The sequence below is a fragment of the Rhinolophus sinicus genome, linkage group LG07 (genome assembly GCF_036562045.2).
Source record: "Rhinolophus sinicus isolate RSC01 linkage group LG07, ASM3656204v1, whole genome shotgun sequence".
NCBI lineage: Eukaryota > Metazoa > Chordata > Mammalia > Chiroptera > Rhinolophidae > Rhinolophus > Rhinolophus sinicus.
In genome coordinates this window covers 92,803,883-92,822,383 of record NC_133757.1, presented here as the reverse complement: position 1 = coordinate 92,822,383, position 18,501 = coordinate 92,803,883, and the positions used below count along the sequence as shown (strand labels likewise).

The window sequence follows — 18,501 nt, the reverse complement described above, 5'->3', positions numbered from 1 at the left end:
CTCATTCAGCAGTTCTTCAAAGGTTACCTGCGCGAGTCACTGTGCCAGGCACTGCATTCCTGTTTCTCTGCATTTAAACACCCACTAGCTGGCAGGCCCTGTGTTAGATGTTGGGGAGACCACACTGAATAAGACTGTCACGCCTCCTTCAGCTGCATCTCCTGAAGGAATTTCCTTTCCGAAACCGTAGTTACTCAGTCTTTCATTTTGCTGTCCTTAACTCTTCCTGTTCAGGCAGTTTTGCTTCTCGGTTAACCATTCTGGGGGGGAGAGGGGGGCAGACTGTTTAACATGTGAAGAGGTTAAAATTGTTGATCAGAAGTGTTATTTGTGGATTTATTTTTTTCTGCAGTGTATTGTATTATAATCAGCATGGATAGTTTTCCTTTTGACTTGAAATAGAGGGGAAAATTATTTTCTAAATCGATCTTTTAAAAATCCTTTGGGGCTGAATTTCAGAGAAAATATAAATGGAAAGCTGTGTTTGAAAGACTAACCTAAGGTTGGGTTTGAAGACAGGTGGTTGGAGGCAAGGGAAATCGATGGTGATTAAATGTGAACAGGAAGAGAAGAGGGATAACAAAGTCTGGATAATTGTATTATAGTCATGGTTTTTTCTTCAGTATTTCATGCATTTCTCCTAAACAAACAACAAAAAAAGCCCTGTTCTGGGAAGCTCTAGGGTTATCATACACTCTTAGCCACCTGGTAATGGGTGTCGCTCTCTTTAAATGGTTAGGTAAGCCTGTAAATAGAGGTTTATAAGGAAATAAACTTTACAGCCTACTAAAAAGTTAATATTTAATTGTTGGGTTAACATGAGCATTTTTGAAAAAAGATTGGTATCTGTTCAGCGTTTATAATTAACTACATTAAACTTGTACTCAAGCTGACATGTTCAACTATGTCAATATCTTTCAAAGAATAATTTTATGGTTTAGATTTTAAGGTTTTGGAACAACGTGTCTCAGGGCCCTTGTCACTGTTCAGCCCCTGCCCTTCCTGGAAAGAAATCATTGACTCTCGGGGGCTTGAAAGGGGCCTGTGCTGGACAGAATGATGGCTCCCCAAACATGTCCATGTCCGAGTCCCTGAAATTTGAGAATATGTTTCCTGACATAGCAAAAAGGGATTTCACAGATGTGATTTTGAAGTGAGGGGATTATCCTGGATGATCTATAATCACGAAGATCTTCATGAAAGGGAGGCAGGAGGATCTGGACCAGAAAGATATGACTTCAGAAGCAGAGATCAGAGTGATTCAAGGAAGGAGCCACAAGCCAAGAAGTGCAAGCAGCGTCTAGAATCTGGAAAAGGCAAGGAAACAGATTCTTCCCTGGGGCCTCCAGATGGAACGCAGCCCTGCCAACACCTTGATTTTAGGACCTGATTTTTCTCACAGAGTTTATGGTGATTTGTTATAGCAGCAACTAACACAGGACCTCAGGGGTTATCCTGTTGAGTACCCATCCTCGATAAATGGCCACGACCTTTATTTGTAAACCATATTGACCACGAGTGCCCTGGTGACCACCTCCGTGGTGTCCTATGTATGCCATTTTGTTTGTTGTGAGGTGCTTTGTAGAAAATGTTGATTTCCTTTCTATATGATGCATTGAGGTATTTCAAGTTTATTTTCTTTTCTTTTTTTTAAGGCTACACTCTTGAAGGTTTTTTTTAGTGTTCCTTATGTCACAGGTTATAAATTTTCTCTTCCTAAATACTCTCTCATTTACTGTTGCAAGTCCACTAAAGAGACTTTTCCTGGTTGATATAAATTCAGTAATTCCATGATTAACATGACCGGAGTGTCATTTAGCCCACATCCCTCCATTCTGTCTACAAGGATATCATGGCAGAACTTATCAAATGCCCATTGAGATCTAAAAAGATCAAGAGAAGGGCTAAATGTCTTTTGCATTCTCCTGTCCAAACAATTCCCCCAGGGGCCCCATTATTTCACCTGTTAGTTATTGTTAGCAAGTGTCTCCTGGAGGAGTCTTTGAAGAGCAGTCTCATTTCCTTTCCTAAATAAACCTTTCATTAATACTGTAATAGAATTTTCCAGACAGTCTTCAAAGTGCATTGTTGCCTTCTTTTTGAAAATTAGGACCACACATCCCTTCTTTAGCCTGTTTAGTTGACCTGATCCCAGGTTCACCAGGATCTGTCAAAGATTGTGGGTTTCATTTTGTCTTTTAATTTTCTTTGCACGCTGGGGTGAATTCAGCCTGTCGAGAACAGTCATTTGATCTCGAAATCCCAGTCTCTTCACCCATCTCTCTCTTATTGAGGTTTGTTCTTCCCTTCCAGTCTGAAGATTTTCCTTCCCTTTCTTACACCATCTGAGAACCATCATCTGTGCCAAACAGCAGGTCTGTCTTTCTTGTTCTGGCTTCAAACATAACTTTAAAGCAGCATGCAGCATGCACACCTCCTTCTTTTTCCTTTTTCCTTTTGTTTTTTGGTCTTTAGCATTTTTGCAACTTTAAGCTCATGTGGATCATGATAATGTTCTTTCTTAAGGGGCGCTTCTCTTGATCTTTTTGTAGGAGTCCTTTAAAAAATTTGAGCCCATTAGGCTGCTCCCCAGGGGGCCACATCCGTTCTTTTAGATGCCTCTATATTTTCATCTGCTGGGATATATTTGCAATTGTATGGTTAGAATTTCATTCTGGAGAGCCCTCCCATTCCTCTTGAAGTATCTTTCCTTTTGAGTTTCAGGTCATGCATATATTTTCTTTGAACTTTTAAAATCAGTTCTTTTAAACTCGAGCGTTCAAACCTAACTATATAGCCAACCTCTCTTTGAGTGCTTACTTCCAAGTTCTCAATATGTCTGCTTCACCAGCTGAGCCTCTTCACCCCCCACCTGGTCTTCACCTTCCCCCCAGGTGATCACAGTTAGATCCAGAGTTACGGTTGGCTCAACTTTCTGTGAGGTGAAACTATTAGCAAGTCAAGGAAAAAGGGTATCAGACATTCCAGTTTTGAGACTTCCAGCAAATCTCGGTATTTGACCATTCCCTTGTTATCTCTGTCTTCTTTCGTCATTTTATGATCAGCATCATTCATGTACTTAAACTTTCCAGGCAGTGTGGGATGTGTCCCCCAAATGGCAGCTTGTTGATTGCCCTCTTCTCTTTCCCCACATGCTCTGCCGTGAGCTACCAGTGGTGTGCCAGAGACGTGTAACTTCTGGACGTGCACACAGGCCTGTTGCGGGTTCTTATCTAACTGGCCTCTTCCTTTTGAACAATACTTTATGTGGAAGTATCTATCTCACAAAGCCTCACAAAATTGAGGCTTTTTGTTTCTGCTTAAAATCTCTACCTAATGAAATCTGGTAACTGCATTCTGTGGTTTGGTAAATAGGCATCTGAAACTCTGAAATGTATTTCCAAACATCCTATCAGTTATTTCTTGGTTGAAATCTTGGGCCTTTCTGCCATTGTTGTTCTTCTTTCTGTAAGATCTCTGATGTCTCCGATAGTTATCAGTTTAACAGGTTTATCTGGACATTTTTCTGACTTCATATTCACTTTAAAGTCTTCATTATTTGATCAGCTAGTCTCCAGGCAAATGCGTTTCCCAAACCTTATGAAATACTCATGTATGTGCATATATATATATATATATATATATTTATATATTTTATTGTTTTCTTAATATAAAAAATTAATTATATTTATTTAGAAGTTAGAGAAAATCGAAACATCCGAACAAAACCTAAATATTATCCAAAAATTCATTAATATTACGGTGTACGTATGCTTTTTTCCCCTCATATTCCAAAATATAATACATATTATTTTGGTATAGTAAGCTTTCATCAGAAAACAAAATATTTTTCTTTAGCACAAATTATATAATTGACTGCTCATATATTTTCTAAATTCTGTTAACATTTAAACTGAGGCATATTAAAAATTTTAAGAGTTTATTTGATCAAATATCTATTCAAATCAGGCAGTGCCAAACCAGAAGTGATTAGGAGTGCTCTGCCAACAGAAGCTAGGAGCGAGTCTTTTATAGAGAAGACAGGAAATAAAGCAAGGACATTATTTGATTGGCTATAGCTTGAGTAGTTGCCTTATTTGTAGATTAGTTAGTTGTTTGTGTCTAGTTGTCCTTAGGTTTTGATTTCTTAACCTTGAGGCATTTATGGGTTTAGGTTTTGCTTTGCTAACATAGGCTGCTGAGGCATTAGAAACACCTCCATCTAAGGGCCTTTAACTAAACCTTTCATGGTTTGATTAATTTAACGGTTTTAACCCTCCCATAAGAAAAAGAGGAAACCATCTCTGATTGCCCATTCTAGCCCGAGTGCTTCCATCTTCTAACCCTACCTTCAGAGTCTCTGAAGATACTTCCTAAGCACTCTGACATTGTTATTCATTCCCGTACAAATCGGCGGGAGCGAGCAGGTGTTGGCTCTCATGCTCTGTACCTGTCCTCGATATGTTCCTGGAAGCATTCCTACAAGTGGTCAACATTCAGTGCCTCAAACCACCCACCCCAAATTCCTAATGACTGTTTCCTTTAAGAAGCCAACCACAGCTTTTCTTCAATCAATCCACTAATATTTAAGGACCTTTGCTATTATTCTTGGTTTTCTTAAGCAGAAGGGCCGTCTAGTTTTTAAATGCCCATTTTCTTCTATTCTGAACGTTTGTCCTGAAGTCCCTAGTGATCGCTTTCTCTGCTCACATGGTTTTCCTTCTTCCCAGTTCTTGTTTTGCTCCGAAACCAAGGTGTTCTGTGGGCTTCGCCATTTCGTTTTCTTAAGGCGAAGCCCACCCTCCCTCTTACGTGGTCGGCGTCACTGTTCCTGCCCTGCCAACAGCGGGGATCCAGACCTGGTCTGCTCAGTGCAGATCCGCCTGCAGAGTTCAGCTCAGTGACCTTTGTGACCTTGGTTCAAGGTGTCTGCACTTATCCTTCAACAGAATAGATGTCGAATGATGTGCTTCTACAGATGCTGCCTCTGCTGAACTCACAGAAGGGAAGAGTGGGGCTTAGTTTATATCTCGCTTCCACCCCTTACTAGCAGTATGATTTTAGGCAAGCTTAGAGTAATATCGATGCCTGTGTCATCAGGTGGGTGTGAGAGATAAATGTGAACATACTTGGAAAAGCATTTAATGAGTTTCTTGAATCCAGTAGTGTTTAACCATCTCTAGGATTTCACATGCCTTTCCCTCCACACACTTCCTTAATAAAGCCTTTCCTGAGCCCTCCCACACCCTGGTCAGTCTCTCTCCCCTCCCCCGCCTTATTTTTCTGCAGAACACCTGTTTTACAGCCATGTTGGTGTCTCTGCTAGAAAATGTGAATCGCTTGTTGTCTTGCTCACTTATTCCCAGAGACTAGCGTGTTGGTGGTTCCTATATGACACTGAATAAATATTTGTTGAAAGAATGAGCGATTATTGTTAGACAATCATATGAATTAAGTTTTTGAGATTCCTTATCTAAAAACAGCGACTCAGACGATTGGGAGTCTGACTGTAGATTTTTGGTGACCAGGGGCCTGGAGCTACTGTCTCTGTACATCTGAGGGCAAGGAGACGAATAAAGAGGCAGACTCAGTGGGTAGAATGTGGTTAATTGTAAGTTGCTCAAATGAAATTTATTTTTGCTTGGGAAAGGAGCTCTGACTGGATATTTCCGATGTTGTACTCAGCCTGTGCAATATGACTGATAGAAAGTCATTAAATTGATGTTCAGAAATTATATATGTAAAAATTACTTTTTCTGGTTATCTGGTGATTATTTTCTGACCCAAATAGTTATTGTTATTTTATTAAAAATCTGAGATGCAGTTTTAAATCATCAGATCTTCTCAAGTGAAAATCGTGACTATAAAAATATTATTTCATTTAGGAATAATTTCTTGGGAAACCCACAGGAGAATAACTATTAAGGTTTATGTAAGAAGATATGCTGCCTTTTTTTAATGCACGCTAACCTTACATTTGAAAAATTGGTTTGCTGAAGTGTAATCTTGATTAATTCGTCCATAGTTTTCATTTCTGCTGTTGGATTTTGGAAAAAAAACACAGAGGTGCACTTAGATGATAAATGTCTGAGTTTGCAAAATTATCTCTCTCAAGTGGCACATTGTTCAGCTAATGTAGAAGCCATCAGACTATATTAAGAGCATAGCTCCTTGGAAGTAGGGCGGCCTCTTTTCTGTTTCACACCCCCAGCCCCGACCCCCCCACTCCCTGCAACAACACCTCATCCTCTGCCTTCTGCTCCGTGGGCTGATGAGGATAACACATCCCATAGAAGTCATTAAAGCAATCTGTATTTAATGTGTTTAATCATTTTAGATGAACCAAGCCATCTTTCTTCTTAATCACTTTAGAGGGTGTTCCCTGAGCGCTATTCCGTTAACTGATATTTTTTTCTGAGCGCCCAGACTGAGCTTTTAAGAAACATCTTTAACTCTGGCTTGCTGAGATTGTAATTTATCAATGGATTTGCTGTTCTCAGTAGATCTGTGGGGGTCCAGGGATTAGAGTGTGCTTTCTTGCGTCATGGCAGGCATAGCTGGAAGCTGTGGCTAACTGCTGCTTTAGATGGGTAAGCTATTGGACCCGACTCTTTCCCAGCTCATTTTTTGGCCCTCCAGACCTCAGGCCCCCCTTGAATGTGGCAGCGGCTTTGGCAGGTGTTTCCTCAGGCTCCTTCATTGGCCGTTGTGTAGAGGATCTGGGAAATCCAAAATACTCTCTCTTACTTCTTTAGCCCTGGGGTGAGCTGCATTGGGTGTGAGACAGACAAGTATGAGGCACAGGCACTGCCTTCAGTCAAGCAGGTAGCCCAACTGGAGAGCATCGTTTATTGCAACGCAGACAGTAACGTCTTGGGAAATGTGAAGTTAAATAAATGAAGTAAAAGCTAGTAAGGCGAGTTGAGGGGAGGCCTAAAAGAGAAATGCAAAAGAATCTTGCTCAGGCCGGGGTGGGGATGAGAGGGGTGCGCGATCCTTTGACGCTCCTCTGGTCTGCAGCCTGCGCTGAGCACGTACAGAAATGACTGCCCTTCCCACTGTGCGGCCCCTCCCTCTGTTTCTAACCCAGGAGATGGGCCTGTGGTGCAGTCTCCCCAGACGCTCTTTCATCCTCTGATAAATGATTACTTCTGTCTCTTCCTTTTTTCCTGCCATTCTGTCTCTAATGGAACTGTGTTATTATGGAGTCAGACTTTCCCCCAAGGGATTTTTACTGAGTATGAACTAACTCATATTCCCCAGAAAAATTCCTTAGTGTCCTCTCTCCTCGTGGGCCCCTCATCGTTCTCTTTTTCTATTCGTGGACCTTAATAATCCTCATTGGCCTGTAGAGTTTTCTAAAGAGTTGTTTCTCCATGACATGTTTTATTGTCAAGCGATGTTTCCATTCAGAGGACTTTATCATGTAGTTGACATTTTAGTAAAACAATTTAAAATGATGATTGTTATCTGTGCTTGGTCATCAGAAAGAACACGGACACTTAGGGTTTGGGAATGGAGGAGAGCTAGCTCGAGATTTGGTTTTCCTAGAAAAGCAAAGAAAGAAAATGTCGAAAAAGACAAAGATGCATGAGATGGTTTCTGTGGCATGATGTTGCTGGGAAAAATTCTTATTTGTACATTTGCGTCCAAAAAGAGACATAAAAATGGTTTTGATTATGCTGAAGCTTTCTTTAAATTTTTGTAGAGTTGTTTTTTGGCTTTCTAAACAAGGAGGTACTTGCGCAATAGAAATGGTTTGACTTCTATTATTTTTGGCTTGTTAAATTTCATAAAGGTGACATGCGAGAAGTGGTTTAGTCCTTAACTCTGATGAAGTTATCACTACCTATAAATACAAGAACTCACAGCTGTGGATGGGGAATAAAACGCTATTAGGTTTACGTTGAATTCAGCGCACAAGAACTAGAGATAGGATAGGCACAATTTCAGGAAATTATATCCATAATCTGAGGTTTCCATTTTGTCCTAAAATGCCTATTTCTGCCTTCACCCAGTCTGGGATGTGAATTGGTGAGTTTTTTGTTTTAAATATTTTTTATCTGCTACTCTACCTCGGTTAGAAGATAGTGGTGAACAATGAATGGAATGTCCCAAATGAGCAAAAACCATGCAGGCAGAAAGGGAGAAGAAAGAGAAGCAAAAGGCCGGGTTAACAACCACACAGAAATTGGTAGGCAGATCTTGCATAACCAGATATCCACAGTAATAATTTTAAAAGATCAAATCAAAAACTGAAACTGTAGAACCCTATGTAGATTGCAACAGCAACTGTAAGGTCAGTCTCCAACTAATATACTTTTTCTTTTCCTAGAAAGAGAAAAAGGGGTTGTTGAAGTTGCTTTCTGGAGCCTCCACAAAACGTAGGACCCGAGTGTCGCCTCCAGCCTCACCCACCCTGGAAGTGGAGCTGGGTAGCAGTGAGTTGCCTCTGCAGGGCGCAGTGGGTCCTGAGCTGCCGCTAGGGGGCGCCCACAGCAGGGCCGGCTCCTGCCCCGCGGATGGGGATGGCCCCACCGCCGCAGTGGCTGCAGGGGCTGCTCTGGCCCCGGATACTCTTCATCGAAAGACTAGCTCCCTGGACTCCGCGGCTCCCATTGCTCCACCTCCTCGTCAGCTCTGCTCCTCCCTGGGCCCTGTCATGAATGAGTCCAGGCCTGTTGTTTGTGAAAGGTGAGTTCACTGGTTTTCCAAGAGAATACTAGGACGTGTGTGGCAAGTTTTAGGTTGGAATATTCTGACATTGAAGATGTTTTTCTACATCCTCCTCAGTTTCTTTTTAACTGAATTTGCAATAACGATCAAGCGCTGGCTTTCTTTTACCACGTGCGATAACGTACTCTAGTCTCCGCTTTTCCATCCTGTATTTCCTACATGGATTAGGCCTCCAACCTTCTTTTCCTGGGTTTTCTCCAGACACCCACTCCAGAATCATATGCAGATGAAATTGGTCAATCCCTGGAAACTTGTTCACGTCTTCTCCTTCTTCTTGCTTCTCTTCCATTGCCAGCAGTCGCTCCCTTATTTCATCCTCTGCCTTTTTCACTAGTACCTGCTACTTGTAAAGCAACTGGAGAATTCTACCAACTGAGAGGATTCTCTCTTTATTCTGCCTGAGCCAGAAGAGTGTTGCTCGGTTCTCAGAGGCCGCTTTCCCCTCCTGACCCAGTCACTTGGTTCGGTTACACTCAGAACAATGAGCCCTGTTTGAGTGATTCGGGCCTTGAATAATGATTACAAATGTGAGCAGTTCTGTTTGATATAGTCATTGGGGCTCTAGGAGTGCTTTGGGGAAGAAAATACATTTACTAAGACAAATACCTGCTAGGATTCTGTGAATTAAAAATGAAGTTTCCCAGGAAAACTTCATTAAGTGCACTAACATTTCGACTGTTGTCACATAATGCATAAACATATAAACATTTGTTTCAAAAAGTGTCATATGTTTTATGGTTTCTATAAGTTTTATTCCCTGTTACCTGCATTTCATAAATAGAGCAAATCTCTAAAGTATGGAGGTGTCACCTTTTAGGTAGCATTTTCTATGTTACTGATTTGAAATCTTCCTATAAGGTGTCATCCTTTAAAATGACTTAATTCACCTTAACTCAATATTTCAGATGAATATTTGTACCTTCCAAAATCTGAAGCCTTCATTCATTTAATTTTGGGGGCATACTTTTTTTTTTTTTAACCTAGAAATAAACTGGAAAAGAACAAACTTGAAATAACCTATGTGCATTAAGTACTAAGTACACAATTCATTACATACTTTTATAGTGCAGTGAAATAATTTTCTGTAGCTCTAATCCTTACAAAACCAGTTTTGAAATGAAACATTGCCCTAAAAAATGTTTCCCCGCAAATAAAATCATTCTGTCTTTCCTCTCATCTACTGTGCTCTTTGTAAAGCTTTGAAATTTTGTCCTGAATTCACGTACTCCTTTGTTCTGAGAGTCAGTCACCCTTTTTCCCTGCAGTATTGCTCTGCTTTCCAGGGATAGAGCCTTCTGTCCCTGGAGTTAGTCCAGTGACTTGTTTACTTTCTTCTGGTCACAAAGGCTCCTCCTCTCCCCACCCGCAGGTATTGGCTGCAGTTTTTCCTTCATGCCCTGAGTCTCTCTCCTCTTTTCCCTGTCATTTGTGGTGTCTGTGTGACTGTTGCGAGTGCTCATTCACTTTGTCCAGACTCTCCCTAGGCACTGGCCTGGGCACTGCTGCCTCCCGCCCCCATGACGCGTTCCTTTTCAGCTGCCAGATGTCCTCAGTCTCTGTGGCTTCTGCATTCCAGCCCCTTCCTCTTAGAGGAGCTCATTTGTAACAGCAGGCTTCTGCTGTTCAGTGCTTCTGAAAAGGAGGACAGACAGGTGATGGCGGTTCAGGGAGCACGGGATGCCCATCAGACAGGGAACATGGACACTTTAATGGTGGGACAGATGGCACGAGCACTCTGAAATTCTCTGGCAGATTTTTCCTATAACCACTTCCATTTTTTTACAAGTGGAAAGGGGTCTTTGCAGAAGATTTCTGCCCAAGTTTATATTTTTATAATCCACGTGTTCAGTGGACTATTCAGTGTAATAGCCAGCCTGACCAAGTTTTCACAGACCCTTTTGCCTTCGGACAGTGATGGTGATAGTATTTATGTAACTGGGATGCTTAGGTCTGCCTGGCTTTAAAAACAATAGGAAAAAATGTGTGGCAACAAGTAATATAGGCAAACATCCTTCATCCACTGGGAATGAATGTTTTTAATTACTAGAAATTTATCAAGTATATCATTTAAGGATTACCTATTTTGATATATCAAAAATTTCAGCACAATACAAAGTAATTAATGCTAAAAATGAAGTAACGGCTAAGTTTCACATCAGTATGACTCAGAAAGCATTTCAGGATCTTAGATTCCTTGATTCACAATCTAAATATCAACACCTCCTGCCCTGGGGTTCTTTTGGTAGAATATTTATTTACTGATAGAATTTCCTAGAACTATTTTTCGGTGTATAGTATTGGTACAGTATGAGATAGGATTCATCTACATATTATAATGAGAACAAGCATAAAATTTCTTCTCAAACCATGACCCTGTTGCATAAATCTAAAGTGAAAGAATGTGACTAGAACAGCCAGTGCTGTCAGTGGAAAGAGGCTTTCCCATGATACAAAGACTTAAGCAACCTCACGATAAGGAAGGATGAACCTTGAGGTGTGTTGACAGGTCTTGGTGTCAGCTGAGGCAATTCTCTGAGGAGCAAAAGGATTCTTTTGTGTTTGTTGGAGAGACTGAAGAAAACAAGCAAGAAATCACACTATATCCTGGAGGCAGAAAATGTATAATTGATGACAGCAGTAAAAAAATAGAATAAATATTTTAGGCTCTATTTTAGAGGGATTGAGGGGGGAAAAAATCAGGAAATTGCAAACAAACAGCAGAAATAACATTTCAGAAGGGATGGAAAATGAACGACAACATGTATGATGGAGTTTTTTATCTTCTACTAAAAAATATAGACAGATAAAGGGCTTAAGGACACACAAAAATTGTCTCTATCTGTATATTTTTTAAGTTTAGGAATTAAACTGATAACAACATACCTATACACCCATCTCGTAAATTAGGAAAGGACCTATGACCTTTGATCAGGGATTAAGCTAGAACACTTAGACACATACGAGTTGGATAGAAATAGATTTACAGAAAGGCCGTCTGCTTAACCAGCATGATTAATGTGAGTCAGTGACAATGAACCCACTGAGTGAAGCAATGGACATAATTTACTTGGACTTCAGGCAAGCTGCAAAGCAAGCTAGTGTGGTTTTGCCAGTGAAATACTTAATTGGGTGTTAGATTGTTGTCACAACTGGCAGAAAGCAGTACATCGTTAGCCACCCAGACCGGGGTGATGAGCAGAGGGCCTCCCAGTGCCACAGGGGGCCCAGTTGGGGCCATACTAGGGGGGATTCTAAACAAAAATGTATGAACACAAGAGAGGCCAGAAAAATAAAGGAGCTAGACAATGGATACTAATCAAAGAATCCAAGTGCCCATTTAGATGGAAGCCAGAACGTCATAGCCCACACCAGGAAGATGGGCCCCGGGATGTCAGTGCTGCTCCTTTGTAGAGCAAACCTCTGTGTCTCGAATTCCACCCTGATAACTATCACCAAAAACTGAGTTAGGGTCCAAACGCCACGAAGAGGCAGAGGCCCATTCAAGGCCGAGTCTGTGAGCCACACTGTACACCCCACACTGCCCCCCAAGTGTTCTCTTCAAAGGGACTGAGAGGTACTTTCTACCATCCAAGTTACCACTCAGCTTTGGATGTTTTTCTTCTCTAGTCTTTCCATTATTTGTATTCACTCACTGATTCATTATTTTATGTTATTTTTAAAACTGTGGTAAAATATATACATATATATATAAAACTAGAACATTTTTTCATGTGTAAATTCAGTGCCTTTTACATTCACACTGTTGTATAACCATCACCACTGTCCATTTTGAGAATTTTCTCATGATCTCACACTGAAACTCTGTACCCATTAAACAATAACTCCCCCTGCTCTCCTCCCCCCAGCCCCACACAGCCCCTGACAATCACCATTCTACTTTTTGTTTCTATGAGCTTGACTGTTCTGTGTATACATGAAATTGTGTGATATTATTGTTTTGTGTGTGGCTTATTTCACTTAGCATGTTTTCAAGGTTCATTCATGTTGTAATACTTGTCAGAATTTCATTCTTTTGTTAGCTTGGTACATTTTTGAAAATAGTTTTACTACAAAATCAGGCCTTTTCTTGTCATCCCGTATGCTTATTCCGAATTGTCATGTGTGCCATGCTAAATGGTATGGGCATATAAATGAATTTCCGTCATTTCACCCCTCAGTCAGCTTACAGTCTAGTAGAACAAATGAGACAGGGAGGCAAATGGAGGTAATACAGTGTAGACTGGGCTGAGTGCCATAAAAAATAGTCATGAGGCCCATGGGAGCTGGTCAAGCATGAAATTTCTTCCAGCCTTGGGGCCAGCGAAGATTTCTCAGGGGAGAACTGGAGCAAGGCTTTGAGAGGCTGATTGGGTATGGATGGGCAGAGAGGTCATTCAAGGGAGTTCCTGGTGGAAGGAACAACCGCATAAACCAAGGTATGGAGTGGGGAAAGGGAAGGTCATCTTTGGGGGACACATTTAGGTGTAGAGGATTATTTGGTCCATTCATGGAGATGATAGTAACCAGAGCTATGAAGAGAGACTGAGGCCAGGTCATTGAGGGCTTTCCTTCCCAGGCTGAGGATGAACCTTACAGGCATTGAGGAACTGGTAACGATTTTTGAGCAGTAGCGAGCTAGCTATGAATACAGTCGCCAGTTACGGAGATTAATGTCAGTTCTGTGTAGAATGGAACGGGGACAGGAAGAGATTTGAGGCAGGGGGATTATTGGAACAGGTAGATTGTCTCACTAGGTGGAAGGTAATGACAGTGACACAAGAGGAATGGATGGGGTGCAGGTTGTGTGGATGCATCAGCTGGTCCCTTGGAGGTCATGGAGAGTAGTCTCTGACTCCTAAGGTTCAGAACTTCCCCAAAGCCCTATTCAGATAAAGACAAGTGTAATCCGAGTGAGGCCCAGGGTGGAGCAGCAGATGTGAAGGCCCCCACAGCTGCGCCTGGCATCTGTTTGTTGGTCTGTAAGGATTCTACTTGGCACAGCCTTTCCATGACTGAGATAGCTGGCCAGTTGTGCCCAGTATTTGGTGTGAAGAGTCCGTATTAGAGATCTGTATGGGAACTACCTCCCAAGGCTCAAGGCCGGGATCGAAGCTGGAAGATTTCTGAGGAGAGGCTGTTACTGCTGCACCTGGTAGTCTTCTTACAATCAGGCCTGTGTCACAGTTTCCATTATGCACATGGTTTCTCATTCCACTCCCCCCACCCCCCCAGAGATTTATAACTTAGCGATGAAAATGTGCTCCCACTGGGAACTTAGCAGGAAGATTATGTTCTTAGCCCAGCAGCAGTTGTAGTTCAAAAAAAAAATTTTTTTTTGACAAAATTGGTTTAGTGCATTTTATAAAATGTAGATATTAATCTAGTTCACTTCAAATGTTCCAAGAACTATTTTTGTTCCATTTTACCTTTAAGGCATCTCACAGAGAACTGGTGGGGAACAGATTTCATCAGAGATATGCTCTGAATGTGATTTGAGTCACTTGTACACATTTTCCCCAGAATTATAAAGCTTTGCTCAAATTTTAACTTTTCCCCAAGTGGCAACTTTTACATTGCGTTTTACATGGATTTTTTTTTTTTTAGCATGTTGGCAACAGACTTGAGAAATTTCCTTCAGAAAAGTCCAAGATGAAATTATTTGTTGCTTTTATAGATGTCAGAGGAGGGATTCTAAAACTTGAATACTTACTGCCATTCTAAAGTCTGTCAAGTCTCCGCATCAGGCAGTTTCTCTGCAGGGTGTAGTCTGAGTGTTTCCTGGGTGTTTCCTACTGACTGGCCCATTCCTTACCTGTTAAAGCTCCAGGCCACCGCCTGCCTTTGCCTAAGCCATGTGATCATAATGGGTGCTAGCATTTGGGGGTGTGAACCATTTGACAGACCCCTTACAAAGAGCATCACGCTTACAATCTCACTACATTACTCACTACAATCCCATTCTACAGATGAGGAAACTGAAACCAACAGAGCTGAGACAACTGGCCCAAAGTACCCTTTTAAGGCTGTGTGAACCCCCAGGCCAGGGCTTGCCAGGCCTCCTCCTTTCTTCCATGCTTGATTGAACCCTGAGCCATGTTGTCTATAAATCTTCATGTGTGAATTGACTAAACCCTTCTTAGAAATGATAAGCCAGCCTCCATGCTGTGCTTTTGCTTCAGATCTTGGAGGAGAATTTTGTATGCGTTCCCAAAGTACCTCTGGAATTGTTTGAGAAACCACTTGACCTTTGCAGAGATGCCTTTTTTTTTTTTTTTTTTTTGGCAGAGTAATAGCCTGGGACTCTTGCTATGGTTCTTCTTAATGAGAGCGGATTCTGGGTTTTATGGGATGGAGATTGTGAAGCTAGCAATCTTCTGAAAGGGCTAGGCTCTAATGGGTTTCACAAATTTGGGGATAGTTCTATTGAATTTGTCCTGACTATCGTTTTTTTAAGCCAGAGCATTCTTTACTTATAGTCAAGAGTGGGTCCTGTGAGGCTATACACTTACTTTCTGACTTTGAGAACTAAATGAAAGTAGAAACTCAAAATTACCTTTATGACTGAAGACTGCATAGCATCAGAGAAAGATGTATATTCACATCTTTTAGTTATCTTTGCTTTGTAACAAATTACCCCCCCCTCAAGTTTAGTGACTTAAAACAATAAACATATGTTATCTCACAGCTTCTGTGTGTTGGGAAATTGGGAGCAGCTTATCTGGGTGGTTCTGGCTTAGGATGTTTCTTGAGGTTGCATTCCATATGTTAGTCTGAGCTACAGTCATCTGAGGGCTTGACGGGGCTGGAAGACTTTCCTTCCAAGGTGGCACACTCACGTCACTATTGGCCAGTTAGGTTTGGCCTTTGGAAGGAGACCTCAGTCACCACCCTTGTGGTCCTCTATAAGGATGTTAAATGTTCTTACAACATGGCGACTGATTTTTCCCAGAGCACGTGATCCAAGAGAAAGTAAAGTAGAAGCCACATGGCCACATGCCTTTTATGACCTAGCCTCAAAAATCACGTGCTTATATTCATTTTCCCAATATATCATTGGCCACACAGTTCATCCCTATGCATTGTGGGAGGAGACTACACAAGATTAGGAATAGCAGGAGGCATCTGGGAGGTTGGTTACCTACACTCACTACCTTTTCCCCCTTTGGTTGGGAGAAGCAAGAGAGGCATAAAGGAAGGCAGTAATGCTGGAAAAATAGAGACGGATAAAAGGATATGGAACATAAAGCAAGTAACCTCCCTCTGGTTCCATGGCTGCTAACCATAATTTAGTAGGAGTAGGTAATAGTAAGTGAACAAGGTTTCTGGGGTTTGTAAATGTTAATTGCACCTTTTCCCACTGATGTCTGAGTCGAGAGCCAATGGAGAAACAGGCACAGTGCACACAGTAATGGAGATCACAGTGTCAACCTCAGTACTGGTGGTGTGGGATTGGGTTTGTGGCCACAATCTTCCCCCTCTCTGTCTGGACCATAGAACAACCTGCCAAGGGAGAATTCGGGTATGTCAGGCAGGTGAATGTCCTTAGATTTGCTCCCTCACCCACGGAAGGGACACAGAGAGACGGACTTCCTGAAGGCAGGCCTGCTCCCTGACCACTTCATGCTTGTAGCAGGGACACAGACAGAGCAGAGCCCACTCGGCCTGGAGGCAGGCGGCTCATAGAGGGCAACCCACCTGCTCAGCTGCTTCTCCCAATCTCACCCATCCAAGAAATCCACTCTTTCCTCCTAGGAGAAGAGGGATAGGACATTTCCTCCTGGGAAATGGAATAAAACTTTCCTTCTGTATGGCCAAGATGCAAACACTGGGAAGGGACAACATTGGCTCTCCCTGTAAAGGGCGTTCAAATGACCAGTCTGGATCATCGATCGCAGGTGTCACACATATCCAAACTCTGTTAACACCAAGATTCTACTAAACAGAGAATAATTGTGTATGTTGAGTGGTGTTATGAACAGTATGAACCAATCGTGCTGTGTATGTTTTGTTCGTATTCTGTTTACGTGTAAGGCTGTTCAGGCTAATAGTACCCCATTTTTATCACTACTTCGAATGGCCTTAACTAAAGTCTCTCTCTCTTTTCTAGGCACAGGGTGGTGGTTTCCTATCCTCCTCAGAGTGAGGCCGAACTCGAACTTAAGGAAGGCGATATTGTGTTTGTTCATAAAAAACGCGAGGATGGCTGGTTCAAAGGCACATTACAACGGAATGGGAAAACTGGTCTTTTCCCAGGAAGTTTTGTGGAAAACATCTGAGGAGACTTAACACTGAGAAGGCTTACAATCGTATCACACAACAAAATAGCACAACACGATGTGATGGAAAGAGCACATTTGTGGACTTCCAGATGGTCAGGAGATGAGCAAAGGATGGGCGTGGGCCCCAGTGCCCCCAGCACATTTAGACCAGCAAACAGCGTGACAAAGATGTGTGTGTGGGTTTTGTCACTCTGGATTCTGATGTGTAAGGTGTGCCTTGTACTGTCTGATTTACTATACAGAAAAACCTTTTTTTTTTTTTTGAAAAAAAGAAAAAAAGGTATGTAGTTAAAATGGACAATTGTTTACGAGGCTTAACTAATTTATTTGCTTTTTTAAACTTGAATTTTTCTTGTACTCGATAAATTCTTTGGATGATGATTTTAAGAAATTATTTATGAAATGATAGCTAAGGAGAAGCTGGATTATCTCCTGTTGAGAGCAAGAGATTCTTTTCGACCTAGAATGACCCCCCTTTCCTCCCCCTGCCGGTGTTATTTTTTGCTTTTTTTTAAGACAGAGATGCCAGTTCTCCGATATGGTTTTCCTCTTTGGGAAACCAAAACACACAACTGAATCAGTATCAATAAGGGCCTGGGGTAGGGAGACAGAATCTTGAGAAAAGAGAAGTGAACAATTGCCTGTCTTTCTGGTTTGGTCACGAATCATCCTTAAGACCTAGTCCTCAATTTAATTTTGTGGGTTTTTAATTTTCCTAGAATGAAATCCATGAAGCGATAAGGAAAAGTAAAGCACAACCCTTGAACAAAAATGTTTTCAGAAATATATTTAGTTTTATAAAGAGAAGCAGCTCAATCCATTGGTTGGACATTGGAAAAATTGAAGTTGTACTCCTGTCTGAGAATGGCTATGAAATGTAATTGCCCATTTTGACCCCAAGTGATCTGCATGTCCAGGACACAATAAAGCATTTGTGAGATAGTGGTGGTAAGTGATGCACTCGTGCTAACGTCAAAGGCGATAAGAAACACTGTGAAAAGTTTACATTCATCCATTGTGGGTCTCATCCCACCGTCTTGCATGTGTTACTGGATTCCCACAGTAATCGAGGCTGTGCATGGTGTGTGTATTTCATTGCAATTTCCCGTCGAGGTGAGTTTGCCCTCAGAATTGACCACTGCAGGAGCTGGAGAATAAACAGTACTCTTTTTCTCTACCCCCAAAGCCACTACTGACCAAGGTCTCTGAGTGCACTCGCCCCCTCCTTGGCTAAGGCATCCATCAGCCACGACACAGGTCATTAGTGGAAATGCTCCTTTATGTCCCCCCAGCTGATGGATGGAAAGGCTGAGCCAGGAGGCTGCTCACAGCTGTGACTGTTCTCTGGCAGCTCCGGGAGACTTGGCGTGCGGGCGAGCGCCCACACCTTACAATTGTGGCAGGATCCAGCTGAGCCCGTCTTTTTATATCCACTCTTTGATGTCATTGGCCTCTTCTCCCCATTTCATTCCCCTGCCACGCAGTC

At 41.9% G+C, this 18,501-nt stretch overlaps 1 protein-coding gene across 2 annotated transcripts in view; it reads left to right on the top strand.

The window, feature by feature from the left end:
- SH3RF1 (SH3 domain containing ring finger 1) overlaps nt 1-17,272 on the top strand; it is a 150,853-nt gene extending 133,581 nt beyond the window's left edge. For both annotated transcript variants that reach the window (XM_074338300.1, XM_074338299.1), the window contains exons 11-12: nt 8,336-8,694; nt 16,844-17,272. In XM_074338300.1, the coding sequence (XP_074194401.1) occupies nt 8,336-8,694; nt 16,844-17,012 (528 nt within the window). In that variant the 3' untranslated portion in view covers nt 17,013-17,272. The remainder of the gene's footprint in view (nt 1-8,335; nt 8,695-16,843) is intronic.
- Nucleotides 17,273-18,501: the final 1,229 nt, after the last annotated feature.